At 39.4% G+C, this 18,806-nt stretch overlaps 1 protein-coding gene across 3 annotated transcripts in view; it reads left to right on the plus strand.

Annotated features, from left to right (window-relative positions):
* Nucleotides 1-17,347, plus strand: part of CYB5R4 (cytochrome b5 reductase 4) — a 34,087-nt gene extending 16,740 nt beyond the window's left edge. For 2 of the 3 annotated variants that reach the window (XM_083730461.1, XM_083730462.1), the window contains 11 exons: nt 4,542-4,596; nt 5,447-5,504; nt 6,431-6,524; nt 7,833-7,865; nt 9,505-9,627; nt 10,253-10,393; nt 11,475-11,627; nt 12,315-12,465; nt 14,011-14,097; nt 15,322-15,486; nt 16,742-17,347. In XM_083730461.1, coding sequence (XP_083586587.1) covers nt 4,542-4,596; nt 5,447-5,504; nt 6,431-6,524; nt 7,833-7,865; nt 9,505-9,627; nt 10,253-10,393; nt 11,475-11,627; nt 12,315-12,465; nt 14,011-14,097; nt 15,322-15,486; nt 16,742-16,796 — 1,115 coding nt within the window. In that variant the 3' untranslated portion in view covers nt 16,797-17,347. The remainder of the gene's footprint in view (nt 1-4,541; nt 4,597-5,446; nt 5,505-6,430; nt 6,525-7,832; nt 7,866-9,504; nt 9,628-10,252; nt 10,394-11,474; nt 11,628-12,314; nt 12,466-14,010; nt 14,098-15,321; nt 15,487-16,741) is intronic. The other variant, XM_083730463.1, reaches the window with a different exon arrangement.
* The last annotated feature ends 1,459 nt before the right edge of the window (nt 17,348-18,806 follow it).

Below are 18,806 nucleotides of genomic sequence, written 5' to 3' on the forward strand. Positions count from 1 at the left end.
TTTATAAAGATAATCTACCATGCCTTCACCTAAAAAGCAGGTATATTCTCTGCTTGTAATTTATGAATAGAACAGGAACAAAACTATAATTAAAAAGCCTGCCGTGAAACCAATTTTCTGTTGCCACCGTTCGTTGAGTTCATTAGCATAGTGGCAGAACCGGAGAACTTGTGAGGGTGGATGTAAGAAATAATCTAATATTGCAACACTAAAGGGCAGTGTAAGTTTATGATGAAACTGGGGAGAAAGCTTTATTGTGATAGGAAGCTTATCGGGCATAATATTCTGTGTTGTATATACTGTACAGTGGAACCTCTGGTTACGAACCGGAGGTCTGTTCTTAACCTGAAACCGTTCTTAACGTGAGGTACCACTTTAGCTAATGGCGTTATTTCTGTTCTCATCCTGAGGTAAAGTTCTTAACCAAAGGTACTCCTTCCACGTTAATGGAGTCTGTAACCCAAAGTGTTTGTAACCCGAAGTGTTCGAGGTACCACTGTATTGAGATGTAAAAGTAGAGGGCCAAGGCAGTTGTGCCAATGGGGTCTGAATATGTGGCCATGTCATGGACTGGCTGGAGGCAGAGGAGTGGTGGGAGGCACTATCTGGAGAACCCTCCAGGGAACCCCCAGGGGAAGAAGGCTGAGAGCCAGGGAGGTTGGTGGTGGGGTGACGATTAGTGGTGAGAGGGAGGAGGAGCAGTCAGAGGCAAAAGAGGTAACAGGGTTTAGTGAGCAGGAAGAGGCTGTGTCAGAGAGCGGTTCAAACTCTGTGGGAGAAGCAGAGGCTGGAAAAGAGGGGGACCAAGAGGCAGCGATGAGGCAGGCTGGTAAGGAGAATCCCCCTCCTTCTGCGACCAGCTGCCCTCTCTCCTGGTCTCCTACAGCCCATTTCTCCTAGAGAATTGGAAAGGGAAGAGCAGAAAGTGGTTGTATGCAGATGCAGTCTGCGACTGCTTCAGAAAGACCATAGAGAGGAGGAGCTTTATAGGGCGGCGGGAAGGCGGCGACCTTCAGTCCTTGCAACTGAATCATTGGGGCAAGACCTACTTGTGTAGCTAACTAATGCATCCGGTCAGCACAAGGATTTGCAGTTGGACAACAGAACTTTCTCCCTTGTCCCCCTGCACATGCCCTATGCCCTCCCCAAATCTGCTCTAGTGGGTGGGATGTTCTGTTGCACTATAGGAAATCCTTGCGCCGACAGGAAATGTTAGTTGGATGCCACCTGTTCTCTTCTTTTTCCAGATAAGAGGGAAAAGGCTTGGGCAAAATGCTTGATCGTACCTTGGCTTATTAAGCGGAAATATTATCTTTCAAATGCAATTAGAATGTGGTCACACAGTACTTTCCCCCCTGTGCTATAGCAGACAGTTGATATTTTCACTGAGTTTTCTATTGTGTCCCATGTTTCCTGTGTTGAATCTAGTTTAGACTTTAATATAAAGGTCACTTGCAGCATTTAGGAAGTTGGGAAATAAATTGTCAAGGCTTGAAAATTCAGTCTTGCTGCATTATACTGGATTGTTTTTGTTGTTGTTGTTAACTTCAAGATAGTCTGTGAATTTCCAGTAGTAACAGTTCCAGTATATGTGGTCCCCGTAAGCAATATGATATTCCTGAACTCTTAGAACACTATAACATGTAAAAATAGGAGAAAAAATGAATGAAGGAATTACTAAAAATCTACAGGAACCCTGTAACATAGTTATAGTATAATAGTATAATTCTAAATATATTTTCTTTAGGCAAGCAGGAAAAGATCAATTTTAATCAATAAAAGAAATGCTAAGCATTGTTTACAGAGAGTTTCTAAAGGGCATTCTAAAAATCTCTTCCCCTGGGAAGTCTTCATAGTGTATTATTGACAATTCATTAAGAGGGCAGATTTTGTTTTTCTGTTGTGTTTCTATAGGTATAGCAAACTTTGATTCTACTTATTTTGGATCATAGGTCTTGAATAATACCGAGTTTCCGCATCCTGAAGAGATGGTTAATGGAAAATATTCCAGTTTTAACCATTTAATATTTTATTATAGTTATTGGTAAGGTTTAGAAACTGCTACCACATAGTGGAACAGGTATACTTTCACTGTTTGAAATCATCAGCAGTATTCCAGTTCTTTCTTTCTTTCTTTCTTTCTTTCTTTCTTTCTTTCTTTCTTTCTTTCTTTCTGGTATTGGCTTTGTTTGACTCATTTTCTGTTCAGACTTGCATTAGACACCTGGGAACCTTAAGGTCAGCATTCTTGAATGACATTTCCATTACCAAGTGAAGGACATCTTTTCAAATAACAAGAGCTATATTTAGATGGTAGAATTTAGACAGAATGCCTAGTGGTATTGGGGTGTGTGGATTTTCATCTGGCTATCTGGATCCCTTATCCTCACCTTTTAACGGTATTTGACTTAAATCCTACATGTCCATTCTGTTCACAGAAGCGCGTTCCATCTAGTGGTAGCTTCCACTAGCAGATTCTCATCAATTTCCCCTCCTCTCCGAAATGCCCCATGTCTCCCCAACTCACACACTTTTTGAGAGTTTCCCAACCTTTTGGAAAAGATTTCCTTGGGAAATCTGAGAAGACCCATGAAAAGCAACAGGACATTGACATAAATTTATGTCTATGGACCTTGTGTGACTTCTTTGGATTTGAGTTACTAGTTGTCTCTGTTCTATTGTTGGGTCTCATAACATTGCAAAACTCTTACGGCTGGGTGGGAATATTACTGTCTCTTGCACCATATAACTATGTGCAGTGGATCCAGCATTCATTTTGATCCTTTACACTGGGAGTGGTGAACCCTACAACCTATGAGTTGGATCTGATTTGCCAAGCCTTTAAATGCGGCCCACTTCCGCGCATGAGGCTGGCTTCCACCAAGAGTAGAAGACTGCTGTGTTTTGGATGGAAATAGCCCTTTCTCTGAGCTGGAAATCTCTCCCATCTCCATGCTGGGCTAAGAGGAGAGGTTATCCTAGTGCTGGGATGGGGAAGTTGCAGTTTGTGGATGATGCATGCCTGGATTAACAATTTATATGTGTGTGTTTTGAAACAAGAGTTTGTGGTGAGTAAAGTGCCTGCATGCAACAGCAGTTGCACATTCAGAGACCACTTTGGCCATAGTCAGGCATGTGTCCCTCATGGTTTTCCATTTTTGAATTGCAGTCATTGGACTGGGGGGAAAAAGTTATCCACCCCCTACTTCCAAATAAAGTTTCATTAAAGTACGGATTACTCCAGTTTTATGCATAGTCTTCCGCTGCAGTGTCTTGTGTGGATGAAGGGGAAAGTAGTGCTCTCCTAACTGGCAACAGGCCCAAAGGCAGCAGGTATTCTGGAAGTGAGGTGAGATGCTTGTAACAACAAGCTGCTGGCTATGGGGTGAAGCTGAGTGCTTTGCGTGACACTTTCCCCCCACCCACACCACTAAAACACAGACTCAAAGGCTGTTTTCACAGTACTCTGAATTGTACTTAGTTGAGAGCTGTCTAGATTCATTTTGCTTTCACATGCAGCAGACTCAAGGCAGGGCCCTTGTGTGATCAGATGGATAATGGCTCTAATTATGTGGTATAATCAGCGCTCCAGGTACTTTAGATACTTTAAAATATGAAGCAGTATATGAATATTCTTAAACAAATGAATTTGAGGTAAACAGCGGAAACACATCCAAATGCTGTTCTGCAGAATTTGACGTTGCAAAAGTTTGAGCAATGTCATGTTCAGGCTATGTTCAAAGGTGTGTGCAGCTGCTAGCAACTGTGAAACTCTTCCGCAGTCTTATATGGTACCTGTTTTCTGTGTGTATTTGATACAAGTTCTATGTGTGTGTGTGTGTGTGTGTGTGTGTGTGTGTGCGTGTGCTGTATTTACTAAAACTGTTTATACATTTTAAAATTGCATCACACTAGCATGTTAGGCACCCTGACAGAAACCTCATCTGAGCTCAAAACAAATGAATTTAAACCACGATCCCATCTGTTACACTTTGCTCTTTGACAAGTGATACGTGGTTGCCTCTTTCCCCTCCCTTCTCTTGGATTGGGGTGTTTCTGTGCCTCAGACAATTTAAACTTGTGGAGGCATGAACGTTGTATCCTGAACTTGAGTGCTTCCCGGAACCTAAGGACAATCAACTCTGAACTGAATTTTCTGAACTAATTTCAGCAAGTGCCTGATATGTCCCAGGTAGACAGTATTCTTTATTTGAAAAAGTTATTATTACTATGTTTTTATATTGCCCTTTGTCCAAGAAGCTCAGATCAACATGCATGTTCTCCTCATATATTATTGTAACCTGCTGAGACATTGGTTGGACTGATACATGTCTCATGCTGATAAAATGGCATCACTTCCTCTGCCTGTGCAGGGGTTAGTGAAAATATCCTTTGCCATTCCTCCACAGGAGCAGCCCATGCGTGGAGTTCTGCCCATGGGAACCGTGGATCTAAGTCAATTTGTTTACCTAATGAATATTTGCTTTTTAGGTCCCTATATATGTATATCATTTCTTTCTCTCTCTTTTTCTTTTTTGCAGGTCTGTTTTCTAAAAAGAAAGTCCCGGATAATTATTCCAAAGAAGTAGTTCCCAGGTACTATTCTAAGACAGCATTATCATTTTTATAAAATCTTTGTAAAGCTCTATTTTACATAAGCTTCAGTAACAACTAGCAGCTCTTAGGTGAACCCCTCTAGACCAGTGTTTTTCAACCACTGTTCCGCGGCACACTAGTGTGCCACGAGGTGTTGCCTGGTGTGCCGTGGGGAAAATTGAAAAATTTGAAAGATTTAAAAATAAAGTATTTTATTATTTTTCATATTTCTGTTTACTTACTATTTCATAATAAAGTAATTATAAAATACTTTCTTTGTGTTTATTTGATTCCTATTCAAGAGAAATACTTTATATATAGTCAGTATAGGCACAGAGTTAAATTTTTTAACATTTTCTAATGGTGGTGTGCCACGTGATTTTTTTTCATGAAACAAGTGTGCCTTTGCCCAAAAAAGGTTGAAAAACACTGCTCTAGACAGTTCCATGAAATAGCTGCAGTACTGTGACCATTGTTACACTATTTAATGGCATGAATAACAATTCAGTCATTTTTAGGGGGCTGGGATTCTTGGTACATTTCCCACTCCACCACTTGGTGGAGTGGGAAATGGGCAAGCTAAATTTTACTACAGTAATTTCAAATTATAAACAAAACAAAGTAACTCAACGTTTGTTCTATGTGATGGTGCCTTTCAGATTGAAGTAAACTAAGTTAATATCAATCTTTTGGTGCGACTGCCAGAGTTTTGCTCACAAGCTTCGTTAGTTAGTGGAATGTTTTCAAGTGCTTTTAGGCATATTTCTTCAGCAAACAAATGAAGATGGAGGCAGATATATACATGCATTGTTTCAAAAAGATTAATAGGTTTTCCCCCCTAATATTTCAGTTATGATTGGTTCCAGACAGATGGTTCCATCACCGTGGTCATATACACTAAACAAAAGGTAGAGAATTACTTTTTATATTAAAGAATTTTGAAAACTGTATACTTGTTTTTCCAATATATCATTTAGTAGCTCCATTTGTATCCAGCATTTGCCCCAAAGAGCTCAAAGCAACGTACTTGTTCTCCCCCCACATTTCATCCTCATAACAACCCTGTGAGGTAGGATAGACTGAGAAATAGTGACTAAATCAAGGCCACCCTGTACGTTTCATGGCTAGCTGGGAATTTGAACTCAGGTCACCTTGGCTTTGCTCCTCCAGCTCCCTCATTAACAGCTGTCCAGAGTTGTTTCTTGCTTCTCCATATGCTTGAAACTGCCTCCAAGAACACCTCTGTGGTCTCACCTGCCACTGCGGTGTAGTGGTTAAGAGCGGTAGTCTCGTAATCTGGTGAACCGGGTTCGTTTCCCCACTCCTCCACATGCAGCTGCTGGGTGACCTTGGGCTAGTCACACTTCTCTGTAGTCTCTCAGCCCCACTCACCTCACAGAGTGTTTGTTGTGGGGGAGGAAGGGAAAGGAGAATGTTAGCCGCTTTGAGACTCCTTCGGGTAGTGATAAAGCGGGATATCAAATCCAAACTCCTCCTCCTCCTCCTCTTCTTCTTCTTCTTCTCCTCCTCCTTCTTCTTCTTCTTCTTCTTCTTCTTCTTCTTCTTCTTCTTCCTCCCTCTGCCCTCCTTCTGTACCAAAACCAAGCTTAAGTATGTGGAAGTGAAGTGCCTTCTTCAACCATTTACCCTCACCTCCTCCTTCCTGTCTTCTTTCTTGGCTCCTCTTGATAGGTTCAGATTGAAAACTCTCCACTGTAGAGAACTCTTGTTACTTTGTAAAGTGCTGTGCGCATTGATGGTGCACTATTATAATAAAAAACACTTCAATTTTAACAACCACTTTGAGAAACCTTCATTTTCCTTCCTCTGTAAGGATATGAACAGTGAATTGGTGATAGCTGATCTTCAAGAACGCAAACTGAGAGGAGAGCTGATTGTGAAAGACTACTCGTATCTTTTACATCTCGGTAAGGACTTTACTGGCAAATTCTTCATTGCAGAGGTGCGCATGTAATTATATACATGTAATGGATGCACATATACACTCATATGTAAATGCAGCTCAGCTGCATTAAAATCCCGCAGTGATAAGAGTGTATTGTACTCAAGCCATGGTACCCCATGAATGTTTTGTACTTGGTAGGCATAGCTGGAGGTCAGGGTTGATGGGAGTTGTAGTCCAACAATGCTTAGAGAGCACAGGGTTGGGAAAGGCTGGTATATCTATGTTAAGGCTAGACTCCAAAGATGTGAAATATGTTGAGGGAGAGACTTGTGCATTCAGTTGGAGTTTCATTCCTGCATGCAGTTGTTCTGTTCCTTAAGAGTAGCTAGTGTTCATTTTTAAAAGCATCTTTCCTCTCCAGCAGAAAGTGAAGAGAAAATTCAAGTGATAGACTTTGGGCACCATTAAAGGGCACCATTAAATTGTCAGATATTGAACTTGGTAAAACAGAGCAACTGAGTGCAAGTGTAGGATGCTCCATCTAGCTCAGAATCGTCTCTACTGAGTGATAGAGGCTTTCCAAGCTTTCCCCAGCTTCTACTGGAAATGTTGGAGACACTGTGCATGCAATGCACACTTTCTAAAATTGAGCTTTGACCTTTCCTCTTAATAGAATGAAGCTCCAGCTGTGTGCGCACACCAGATACGTGGATCCTTGATTTATGACTAGTTTTATCACGAGTCTCCATTTGTAAAAGTTTTAGTTTTGTTTTAAATGTATCTGTTGTTTTTCTGTTTTTAATTTATGTGTAAATCAGCCTGAGACAGTGGTTTATAAGGTGATTAGTAAATCGGTTGCATTATGAGGCTCAGTTGAAGTACAACAGCAAGCAATAATTTGCCACTACAAACGTGCAATTCCTCCTTCCCTCTGGTGCTGCAGTTTCTTCTCTCACTTCCTGTTTGCCACCAAACCAAAATATTCTGTTGCGTTATTTCCAATTTCAGTTTCAAAGCAAACTATGCTTAGTGCAAAGGGAGGGAATTGCCGCCTGGCAAGGAAAGGGGGAGAAGGGAGCATGCACATCCAAGACTTGAATATGTACTGCCAAGCCATGCCTATATATTAATTTAATGGAACTTTGTGGTATAGCTAATTATTTGGGTTTTCCATTGTAGAGAACCTCATAACTTTATTTAAATGATGAAATCCAAAGCTCTAAAGCTTTGCATTTTCCCGACACCTGTACATTTAATGATTATTGCTACTCATAATAATCAATGTAGACACTTGGTTTTTATTAAATCAGAATATATACTTCTGTTTTAGAACTGAGTTATGCAGTTCATGAAGATATGATAGGTAAGCAAGTACATCCTCTTACAGTCAAAACATTTGTGCTTTTTTTGCTCTGACTTGTTAGTATATTCAGTATCTGATCACTTTTTTCAGTAATATTACTAGTAGTGCTGTTTCCGAAATCTTACATCATGCAAGAAATGTAACATATTTCTTGTATTTCTATGTATTTATTGTGCTGTATCTTAAGTACAGGTAACTCGCAACTTGCGTACATTTAACTTACGCGCATTCAGCTTTTTGCTCATGGCCAAAAAGTTAAAAAGGGGTAAAAGGGGGATGGGCATCTGGAATCCCACCTGCTGTTGAACCCAGTGTGTTTTGACTATATGCCATTTTTTACTTTAAGTGCCACCCGCAGAAGCGTAAGTTGAGAGTTGCCCCTACCTTCCAGATGACTGTTTGAGAAACTTAAATAAGGCTAATCTATAGTAGTGCCCTCATGTGAAATACTTTCCCTGTTCTAACATCATGTTAACTCTTGTGCTAATCAAGACTTCAGAGCCTTAGTATTTGTTGGCATCGCAATTCATATGGTTGGACTATAATCCTAGTGCGCTGTGCATGGTTCACCACACATTGATGCATGCCTATATGAAAACAATGTTAGATGCACATGGTGCACCATTGAAGTTAAACTGCTTTAGCTTACTGTAGCAGCATGTTAACTTAAGAACTGAGAGTATCATCTTGCATCAGCTTCTTTGCAAAGCTTACATTTTATGTTAGTTATTCATTGTAATGCATTTCATAGCTGTCAAGATTCTTGAATGACTGTATCTTAATGTCTTTTGAGTCTCTTGAGAGTTTTCTTTACCAATGAACAGTTTGAAAGAAATGCTTTTCTGCTCATACAAGTGTTTTCTGTTGATATTTTTTTTTAAAAAAACCCTTTGATGCTGCATTAAAGACCCCTGTGCCATATTGCAAACTACCTTTGAAATTCACTTTACTTTAGAAACAGTCTGTCATTCTGCATGAGCGCTGCTGTTAAGAAGGAACCAGCCAAAAGCTTCCTTATATTGCTGTTCTTTTTGATTCAGGCTACTCTATGTTGGGTCCTGTAACAATGATCTGTTGTCCTTTGAATATAATTTGTCCCTTATTTATTTGTTTGTTTGTTTGTTTGTTTGTTTGTTTGCTTGCTTGCTTGCTTGCTTGCTTGCTTGCTTGCTTGCCATATGTAAAAATGTCTTGTTGAGCATGCATCTGCTATCCTCTCATTCAGATAAAAACTGCAAAATGTGGTATTTAATCAAATGCTTTTCACATTCTGATTATTACTGCTTACATTTCTATTCCATCTCTCTGTATCAAGCAGCTCATGGCAATATTGGTACATAAGGAGTTCAGGCACTGACTAGACCAAATCTGTTTAATTTCAGCAAAGTAGCTGTGTTTCATTCTTTCAGCTGCTGCCCTGCAATTTTATTGTGTCTGGAGAATATCCAACCACCATCCGCGGAGAAGACTCATTGAAACGAATGACCATTTCTTTCTGTGGGTCTCCCAAGGGCTTTACTCCCTCCCTCTCTCTTTAATAATAAATTGAACAGAGGCAGGTTGTGAACGCTGTAATTACATTTTTTGTACAAAATGACATGTATGTATTAGTATAGAACAACACTCTGTGTATTTTTAGTACAGGTCTCTGAAAAAGTGGGAAAGGTGGAATTTGTCCTGAATAAGAAAGAAATTCTGTCTTGGAAAAAACTTGGACAGCCATTGGAAAGTCATAACTCCTTTGTCAAACGCACAGAGAGAGGTAATTAGTTTTGCTGCCATACTCATGACTGTTTTTCAGCACACCCAGACTTTAGGAGACAAAATCAGATTGCTGTTCAAGGTCTGCAGCATAGAATGACTATGTTTAAGGATGTATTATAGTTTTAGCAAAAGCATTGTGTATAGCTGTGTATAATATGATGGCTTTGTGTTTTCATTGTACCTGCAAAATGTACTGTCCATGATAATAAAACCTCTCTATATCCCCTCTTCTCCTCAGCTGCCTAAAAAATTTATGCAGAGTGCAAAGTATCTCAGTTATGTTTCAGATTCTTATTTGATATATTTGGAAACAAAAAATGCAATGATTCAGAAATGCCATAGCCTTTACATGGGACCAGATATGATAGCTGAAATTGTCATATTAGCAGGAATCTGTTGTTGCTGTATTAATAACTAATTTTAATGCCACTAATGGTTGAAGCATAAGTTGTTGACTTTTCAAGTGATAAAGGCATGAGTAGATATTTTGCATGACTTGGTTTGAGGATCTTGTTCCAGTCATGGAAGAAGAGTTATGCACACAGAAGTATCTCTTTAGATTCATGGAATGTGAACATTTGAGTGGCCTGAATTGAATTAATTACCGTTTCTGTATTTTTAAGGTCTGTATTACAGAAAATGCAGATTGGTGTCAAAGACAAATGTCAGTCATGACACCCAACTCTTCTGTTTAGCATTACCGCTGGGAACTCATCTGCTGGTCCCTGTTGGGCACCATGTTTACCTCAGACAAACTATTACAGGTAATGTAATCAAAGATCCTTTGTTATTTCCTAGAATATATTCTAATTCTGTTGTGGTGTTGTTGTTTTAAAAAGGAAAGGCACACAAATGATCACACAAGTTTATCACTTACCTTCTTAAATGAAAAACACGTTCCAGCCTAATTAAATAGGTAATGCTCAGATGTCTCAACTGTTGAGAATTATATTGTAGAATTAAAACTCTATTTTATAAAGGTTCACTTAGCAGTGTTTTGTGTATGAAGATGTCCACTACTTTACACCTCACCAGAAAGAACTTGCAATGTCCAACCAGTTAATCTTGCATAAAATAGGATAATACCCAGTTGTGTTCCTCTGCTCATAGAGGGCTTTATTATGCAGAAGAGGGGAAGAAGCCATTTTTGCAAATCCCTTATTTCTCCTACAGACATCCCCCCATGCCACCTACCACACTATTTGAGAGGGTCCCCCAACCTCCAGAATGCATTGGGGTGTTCAGGAGGGATTGCTGTGGGAAGGGGGAATCAACAAAAATAGCTCTCCCAACTCTGTTATCAGTGGCTCCCGCTGGATTAAAGTGTGCAAGTGGAGAAGCTACAGGGAGAAAATGACAAGCAGTTCTGAATGGGAAAAAGGTGATATTCTATTTTCGTTGAGCGTTGTGCTTTTTCACAGTCTAAAAAAATAGGTTTTAGCAACTAGACAAAGATAATAGCCAACCTTAAAAGCTGCATTTGTTACAAGTACCAGGATAAAATACATCAGTGCTGAAACTCAGCCCATCAGCTCGTAATTACTAAGTCAGCTGACAGCATGACTTCTTTTCATAAACACCAGTAAGATGCTTTTTCTTTTTAAAAAGTCGCTCAGATGGTATTCAAAACTTCTTTGTTTAGCCCATTTATACACACGTGGTCAGGTGTGAACATTCAGTTTATCTAGAAAAGGGGTTAGGGCTTCTGGTCCATGACTTCCACATTTAGCAGGAAGTAATTGCATTATTTGTAAGAATATGTGATTTGACATTGACGGTTGACTCTACTAAAAGGGATTGTTTCTGTGAATACTAAATGTTGAATTTTCTTCTTCTTCTCCTCAGGCACAGAGATAGTGAAGCCATATACACCAGTGCCATCTTTCTTGGTGTCTACATTCAAAAACCCCTGTCATGATGATCAGTTGCATATATTTTTCATAATCAAAATTTACCCAAGTGGACTATTCACACCAGTACTTGATGCCCTACAAATAGGTAAGTGTTTGCTTTCTTTCTTTTTCTCGCGCTCTTTCGGGATATTCTGAAACAGTGTTTGTTGCTATAAATCTTGTGAAAGTTTCCATTTTAATTTTTTTTAATGATATGAAAATACATTTAATAGAAAATGGAAAAAAGGGGGAAAGCTGTTAAGCATCGTACAGTGGTCTATCGAAAAATCTGGTTGCAAACCATTCATTTCAAAAATATAGTTTGTTTTCTTGAAAAATTAATAAAATATAATTTATTTATTTTTAAGTGTTTTGTTTCTCAATCTTTTCCTGATGAATGATTGTTTTATACTAGAAGGAATTCAATGCCTCACTAAGGCAACCCTTCCATCAGGGCAAGCATTTTGGCTTACCAAACAAAACAACCCCTTCTTTCCTCTCCTACCCCCAAAGGTGCTGTTACAGAGATTCTCCCAACTGCCCTGAGTCAAACCCTGTTGTGCAAACAGAGGTCTTTGTGTAGGGCTTCCATGGACAGGACTCCTAAGTTGAATCCTGCCCACTGTTTTTATAGTTGTATAAAATGTGAGCTAATGCACCCTTAGGTTTCTTTTAATGGGTGGCTGTTGAGAGTGCCCTTATTTCATTCTCTCCAAGATTCACTGCACTGTATGTTTTTCTTCTTCTTCTTCTTCTTCTTCTTCTTCTTCTTCTTCTTCTTCTTCTTCTACAGGGGAGTATATTTCTGTGAGTAATCCTGAAGGTAACTTCATGAAATCGCAAATGGAAGATGTAGAGGATCTGTTTTTATTGGCAGGAGGCACAGGATTCACCCCAATGGTTAAGCTGCTCAGCTATGCTCTGACCAGTAGCAACAGCCTCAGGTATCTCTCTCTGCTTATGAGTAGGTGCAAGCATTATAAATGACAAGAAAAAGTCATTTTAAGTAGTTCTTGCTCTGGTTATGTGCTTAGCAGCAAGATTGTTTCAATCACAGGTATTTGATGATAGAAACAAAACAGTCTTTTGCTGTGAAGGAAGGTTTTGACAAAACAATACAAATTGCTCATAATGTTTGTGTTGCAGTATTTCTTACTACCTTGTTTTAGCAATATCTGCAGGTGCAGTTTTATTTACACCCACTGTCCCTGGAGTAATCCGTATTGAAATCAGACTTAATTTTGAGTAGCCATGTATAGGATTGTACTGTAAGGCTTCTGCTAATGTTACTTGGCAAGAGTGGTGGCTTCCCTGGTTGTGGTTGTAAAGTTTCTCAAATCGCATGGGCAGTTTCCTACAAGCAGGTTTTAATGTGGGGTCAGGGTTCATGAAGTTTGATTTCTTCATGGTAATTAAACTGCCGGAGGTCTAGCCGATTCCATTTCTACCATGGATTTCCTGTGACTACCAGTATGTCATTGAAATGAGAGTACCCTCATAGAATGTAGGAGTTTCTATATAATCGAGGGATCCCAATTTTTCCATCACCCTTCTAGACAGGACCTCTTCTTTAATTTGTGTATTGAGGATCAGTGATTTCTGTACTAACGTGATTTCTCCACTAAGACAATGGAGAAAAAGTGGTACTGGGCAATTTCAAAACGATAGGTAGCCCTAGGGTAGGCCTGCTTTACAACACCAACTAAAAATGTGCATTTTTTTGGTCACACCCCTTGTATATAACAGGGACATCCAACTCCCAAGAAACTGCGATCTACTCCCAGGGAGAAAAAATGGTAGTGATCTACCCATTTCGGGGGTGGGGGAGCTCAAAGTTGTTGAGTTTTTTTTTAGGGGAGGCACAGAATTTGCACTCCTTAATTCGGGAATGCCAAAATACGCGCACCAAAAACGGAGCTGGGCGGTGATAACTCCATCTTCCGTTTTAGCGATCCTGCACAAATGCACAACATAGCGAGGGGCGGGGCCAGAAATGAGCAAGCGATCTACCACAATTGACCAGTATCACCCAGGGACCGACCTATCGGTCGTGGTCGACCAGTTGGACACCCCTGGTATATAATATGCCTGGACCACATAATGTAGTTAACTGATGCTTTTTAAGTGATTATAATATTTGATTGTATTTCTTGTTCTAACCCATCCAGACAAAGGGCAGATATGTTATGTAAATACAAAGGTGAGCAGTGGTCTTAGTACAGCTATGGCGTGTTTGGAGTGAGTTTGATAAGGAGGGCAAAGCAAATTAGGGCTACAGAGGGGCCAGAATCATCTCTTCCAACCCCACTATACATAAGTAAACTTACATGAGTCTTTCACTGCTATTAAATTACACAAAGTGGCATTGTTAAAAGCTGTTGGGAGTTCTTACTGAGGAATACTTGTTGTATTATTCAGTGTCTCCTGCATGGGTACAATATTTCTAACAGCTGTGGTTTTAAATATTGAAGCCCTAATTTCTTTTTAAGGGCAGTGAAATTTATGTTCTTCAACAAGACGGAAGATGACATACTTTGGAGAAATCAGCTGGAGCAACTAGCCCTGAATGATGCAAGGTAACTGGAGAGACCCTGGAACTGGCTATTGGGGGAAAGATGGTAACTTGATTGTTCTTGAGGAGGATGGAGACTTCCCCCCACTTCCCTTGCAGTAGGTGCCTGCTCAGTTCTAGCAATGCAGAGAAGTATGTTATTCCTGCAAGCACAAAATACATAGAAATGCACCTTTATTGGGCAGTACAGGTTAGCTTTGAACAATATATATCCTATGTAGGGAGAGGTACACAGAAAGGAATTTAATGCGGTGATGATCATATTGTCTAAAGTTCACAAACCTCCTGTTACTCATCTCCCCTGTTTACATCATTCATTGCTTGCACCCCTTGTCTTGCATTTAAGCTTGGTTTGAATTTGCAGTAGTGTAGCGTACAAGGCATTCATTTGTTAGTCATCCAAATTACTTTTTGAAATATTAATGAAGTGCTTTGGGCTGTGGGTATGGTTGTGTTGAATAATTATTCATCTTGCTTAAAGCAAAGTTCTTCATCTCTGCGGGACCAACATCAGATCACTGCTTGATATCCAAACCATTCACTATTTTTGTTACAGAAGGGGCTATGTAAAAAGCTTTTATTCAGTTGTTTATCTGCCACGTTAGTTACACACTGTAGGGGGAAGCGGCTTCCTTTATTATTTTAATGGGGAAAAAATCATGAGGAAATTGTTTTTCACATTGATTTTGACGGAAAATTTAGAAATCTTGTTTCTGCCTATAGTGGTGATTTCCCATCATCTCAGTATGCCTTTCATTGTTCAGAGCTGCTGCTGTAGTTCATAATATTTTCGTCCCCTAAATTCCAGAACAATATCATCACTGTTATCATTATTGCATGCCACTTATGCCAAAATGGTTTCCAAACGGCTATGAAATCAATGATAAAATACATACACAATTAAAATACACAATAACAATTTAATCAGAACATTAAAGCATTATTAATGAATATGCAATAAAAGAGGCCAGTTAGAAAGGAGAACTGTTAAAATAAGAGTAGGAGAAATCCTGAAGTCACTGTAATTTTCATACTTCCCAAATGCAATGAAGACCAGAAGGGAACAGATTTTAGCCTTCACTCTAGATCAAACTCCGTGTTGCAGAACCATACAAGACCTGATATGCTGACATACAAATAATATCCAATTTTATTTATTTATTGCTCGTTCCAGTTTATGGCTGAATAAATTGTGCATATTCTGTGACTTAATCATTCTGTCTTTCAGATTTGAGGTTCAGTTTGTCCTCTCAGAGCCAAAGAAAGGCTGGAAAGGCAAAGAAGGAAAAATTTCTTCCTCTCTTCTTTCCCAATTTGTGAAAAGAAGTAAATGTGATTCTAAGGTGCTCATATGTATCTGTGGTCCACCACCTTTCATGGAGCAAGGAATACAGTAAGTAAAATTGATCTGTTACATGTTGTATACTTCATATGCTCTCCTCGCCCTTAATTTTTATAATTGATATTTTATTTAAAAATTTCCAAATATAAAGCAGTAAAGAATTTACATATGTGGGAAACTTGGTGAGAGCCACCTAGGGTAGAATAATCCATTGTTTTCAGTGGATCTGCCCGGACTAAAATTGGATAGCACTTGTTAGTTTTAATACTGCTTTTCTGTGGGCTAATTTTAAGGGTGGGTTGGTGTGACTGAAAAGTTTGTTTTGCTGGGCAGGTTGGGTCCCCAAGTGTTCTCTTTTTCTTTTCCCCTGCCAGCAAACGGTATACGGATGGCAGCCTCTGATTGGCCAGGGTTCCAGGAGAGGGAGTTGAAAAGGAGAGGATTTTGAGAGACAGTTTGTAGGGTGGGAGAATAGGGTGGGAGGTAGGGAGTGAGAGGATAGAGAGAGTTGGTTCTGGGTAGAAACATCCACTTTAAGGAATATATCACAAGCTAGAGAAAGGAGACTCTGAGCTTAGTGTGAAGGACAGTGTGTGGTGTCCTGTAAGAGTAATAAGCCAGGAATTAACTGGGAGGCTGAGGCTGAGCCAGAAGAAGTAGAAACGTGAGGATACAGTCTACTTAGGTTTCATTCCAGTCAGGAGGAGAGAGATTCTTCAACCAAAAGAGAAGTCTCCCAAACCAGTTAAGAGGGGTGTGGTGATCCCTTGGGTCTGTTACCTGGAGTACCTCAGGAGTAGGATTGTCTAAGGAGGGTGCAACTGACAGAAAATACCACCTTGTTTAAGAACCAAAGTATTAAGTGGCAACAGCTGTGCAACAACTGAGAAAGAACTGAAGTGAAATAGCATTATAATCTGAAGTATCCTATGTTTTACCCACTTTGTGTCATAAACTTCCTTTGTTTAATAAAATCTTTCTTGTTTATTGGATCAAATCCTGCCTGAGACTCGAAATTATTAAGTTTTCCCTCACACAAGTACCCTACAAGATAATCTGGGGTAGTTTGTAGGAATTAGTGGAACTGGTATTCTGTGAGGTGGGTGCACTATATTTAAGTGAGGGCGGGCCCAACAGCACCAGGGGGGAAAGTTGGTCATAGGTTTTGTAGCATCAACAAACAAATCCCAGTTTTATAATAGGAATAATCTACATTTTTAAAAAATAAATAAATTGTAATGCTACTTTAATATTCTTGCTTTCCCTCTGTACATTATTTTGTGTATATGTGTTTGTTTCATTCCAGGTTTCTGCAAGATCTTGGGTATTCCTCTAAAGAAATACACTGTTTTACAGCTTAAATATGCAGCATTAAAACCCTAGGTTGTGCACTTCTAAAACATTGTTTTTTTAAAAAATCCAAGAAAATATTATGCATGAATATCTTGTTCTTTTTAATGTGATTACTTGAACTCTTATCATATTTTGGTGAGAGTGGGTTCTTTTATATTCTGCTGTTTTGAAATTGTATTTATTTTTGTTACTATATCACACTTAACCAGAATATTTTAAGGGGTAAGTAAACTAGCACGTGTATGTATTGCACAGATATGAACTTTGTCCTCCGTCAAGTACGATTTAGTAGCATCCCTTTGCACTGGTTACTATGTCTATATAGGCACTAGAGACCTTATTTTAAATTATAACTTCACCACTTTCCAAAGTCTCAGCAATATAGTATGAAGTTATATGTTATACAGTTAACTCAGGAAAACAATCTTACAGGTGTCGTAACGCTGTAGTATTGTAAATAACGATTGTTCTTATAATTTATATGCAAAAGATTGGTTTTATATACTAAATCACTTTTTGTATCATGTTAATAAAAACAAGATGGTTGCGTTTAAATACATCAATTTGTTCATTATTATTTTAAATATAATTTTATTGCATTTCAGAACAACCACAAAAATGTACAGAACTCAAAAACACCAGCCTCCTCCCCACCAGCATCCACTGACCCTCCACCCACCCGTTCCCCAGGTAGTTTAATATCATCAGCACATAGTTCAAGTGGCTATCCATGCTCATAACTACTCTTAACCTAGAAGCATAGAATTGTAGAGTCCCATCCCCCCACAATGCAGAAATCTCAGCTGAAACATCCATGACAGATGGCCATTTAACCTCTGCTTAGAAATCTCCGAGGAAGGAGAGTCCACCACCTCTTGAAGAAGTCCGTTCCACTGTGAAAGAGCTCTTAGCACCAGAAAGTTCTTCCTGCTGTTTAGTTGGAATCTCCGTTCTTGTCACTTGAAGCCATTGATTCAGATCCTACCCTCCGGAGCAGGGGAAACCAAGCTTGCTCCATCTTTCATGTGACAGCTCTTTAGATATTTGAAGATGGCTATTGTATCTCCTCACAACATCCTCTTATCCAGGGTAAACATCCAACTCCCTTAACTGTTCCCGACCTTGATCATCTTGGTCACCCCTCTCTGCACACATCTCAGCTTGTGAATATCCTCCATAAACTGTGGTGCCCACAATTGGACACAGTACTCCATGTGTGGTCTGACCAAGGCAGAATTGAGCAGTACTATTATTTCCCTTGATCTGGCCATTATACTTCTGTTGATGCAGCCTATAATGGCATTAGCTTTTTTTGCTGCTGCATCACACTGCTGCCTCAACCTGTATTAATACAATATGCAGTTTTCAACATAGGTCTACAAGATTAACTTCTTTCTGCTTTTCAGACCAGGAACAATCATTTAAAGACACTACCTTGAAAATCACCAAGGTAAATGCCTTCATTGGAATTTTAAGTGATGGCATCTGGCTTTAGAGCTGAAGAAATTGTACCCTAAATATGGAAACACAGCATACCACATATAATAGAAAATCAAAAGGATGGTTAGCTCACTTTTGTCTTTTAAAGGTGTGTGTGTGTGTGTGTGTGTGTGTGTGTGTGTGTGTGTAGTGATGATTTACCTCTGGTGGAAGGTATGTTAGCCCATAAGAGACTTGCTTGATTAAACGTGCACATATAATCTCGGATCACTTGGAACAAAGCTCTGCTCATGTAAAGAATAAACGATCACTGCTTTCTCTTGGTAAACTACATAAGCGGATTAGCTGTAGTGATACAAAAAGCAGATAGTCCAGGGATCATCACAGATATTTATTCAATTCTGATAATAATACCTGGATGGGAGTAAATGCAGAGAAAAAAATATCTCTTGTTGGGATTGTATGATGTTCAGAAGTGGCAGCCCTATCGGCCCCAAGGAAAAGTACATACCATTACTTTCCCCACCAGGGATTTTGCTTAATTATGCTAACAATCATGGTGCAGGCAAAAGGAGCAA

The sequence above is a fragment of the Podarcis gaigeae genome, assembly GCF_964106915.1.
Source record: "Podarcis gaigeae genome assembly, chromosome: 3".
Lineage (NCBI taxonomy): Eukaryota > Metazoa > Chordata > Lepidosauria > Squamata > Lacertidae > Podarcis > Podarcis gaigeae.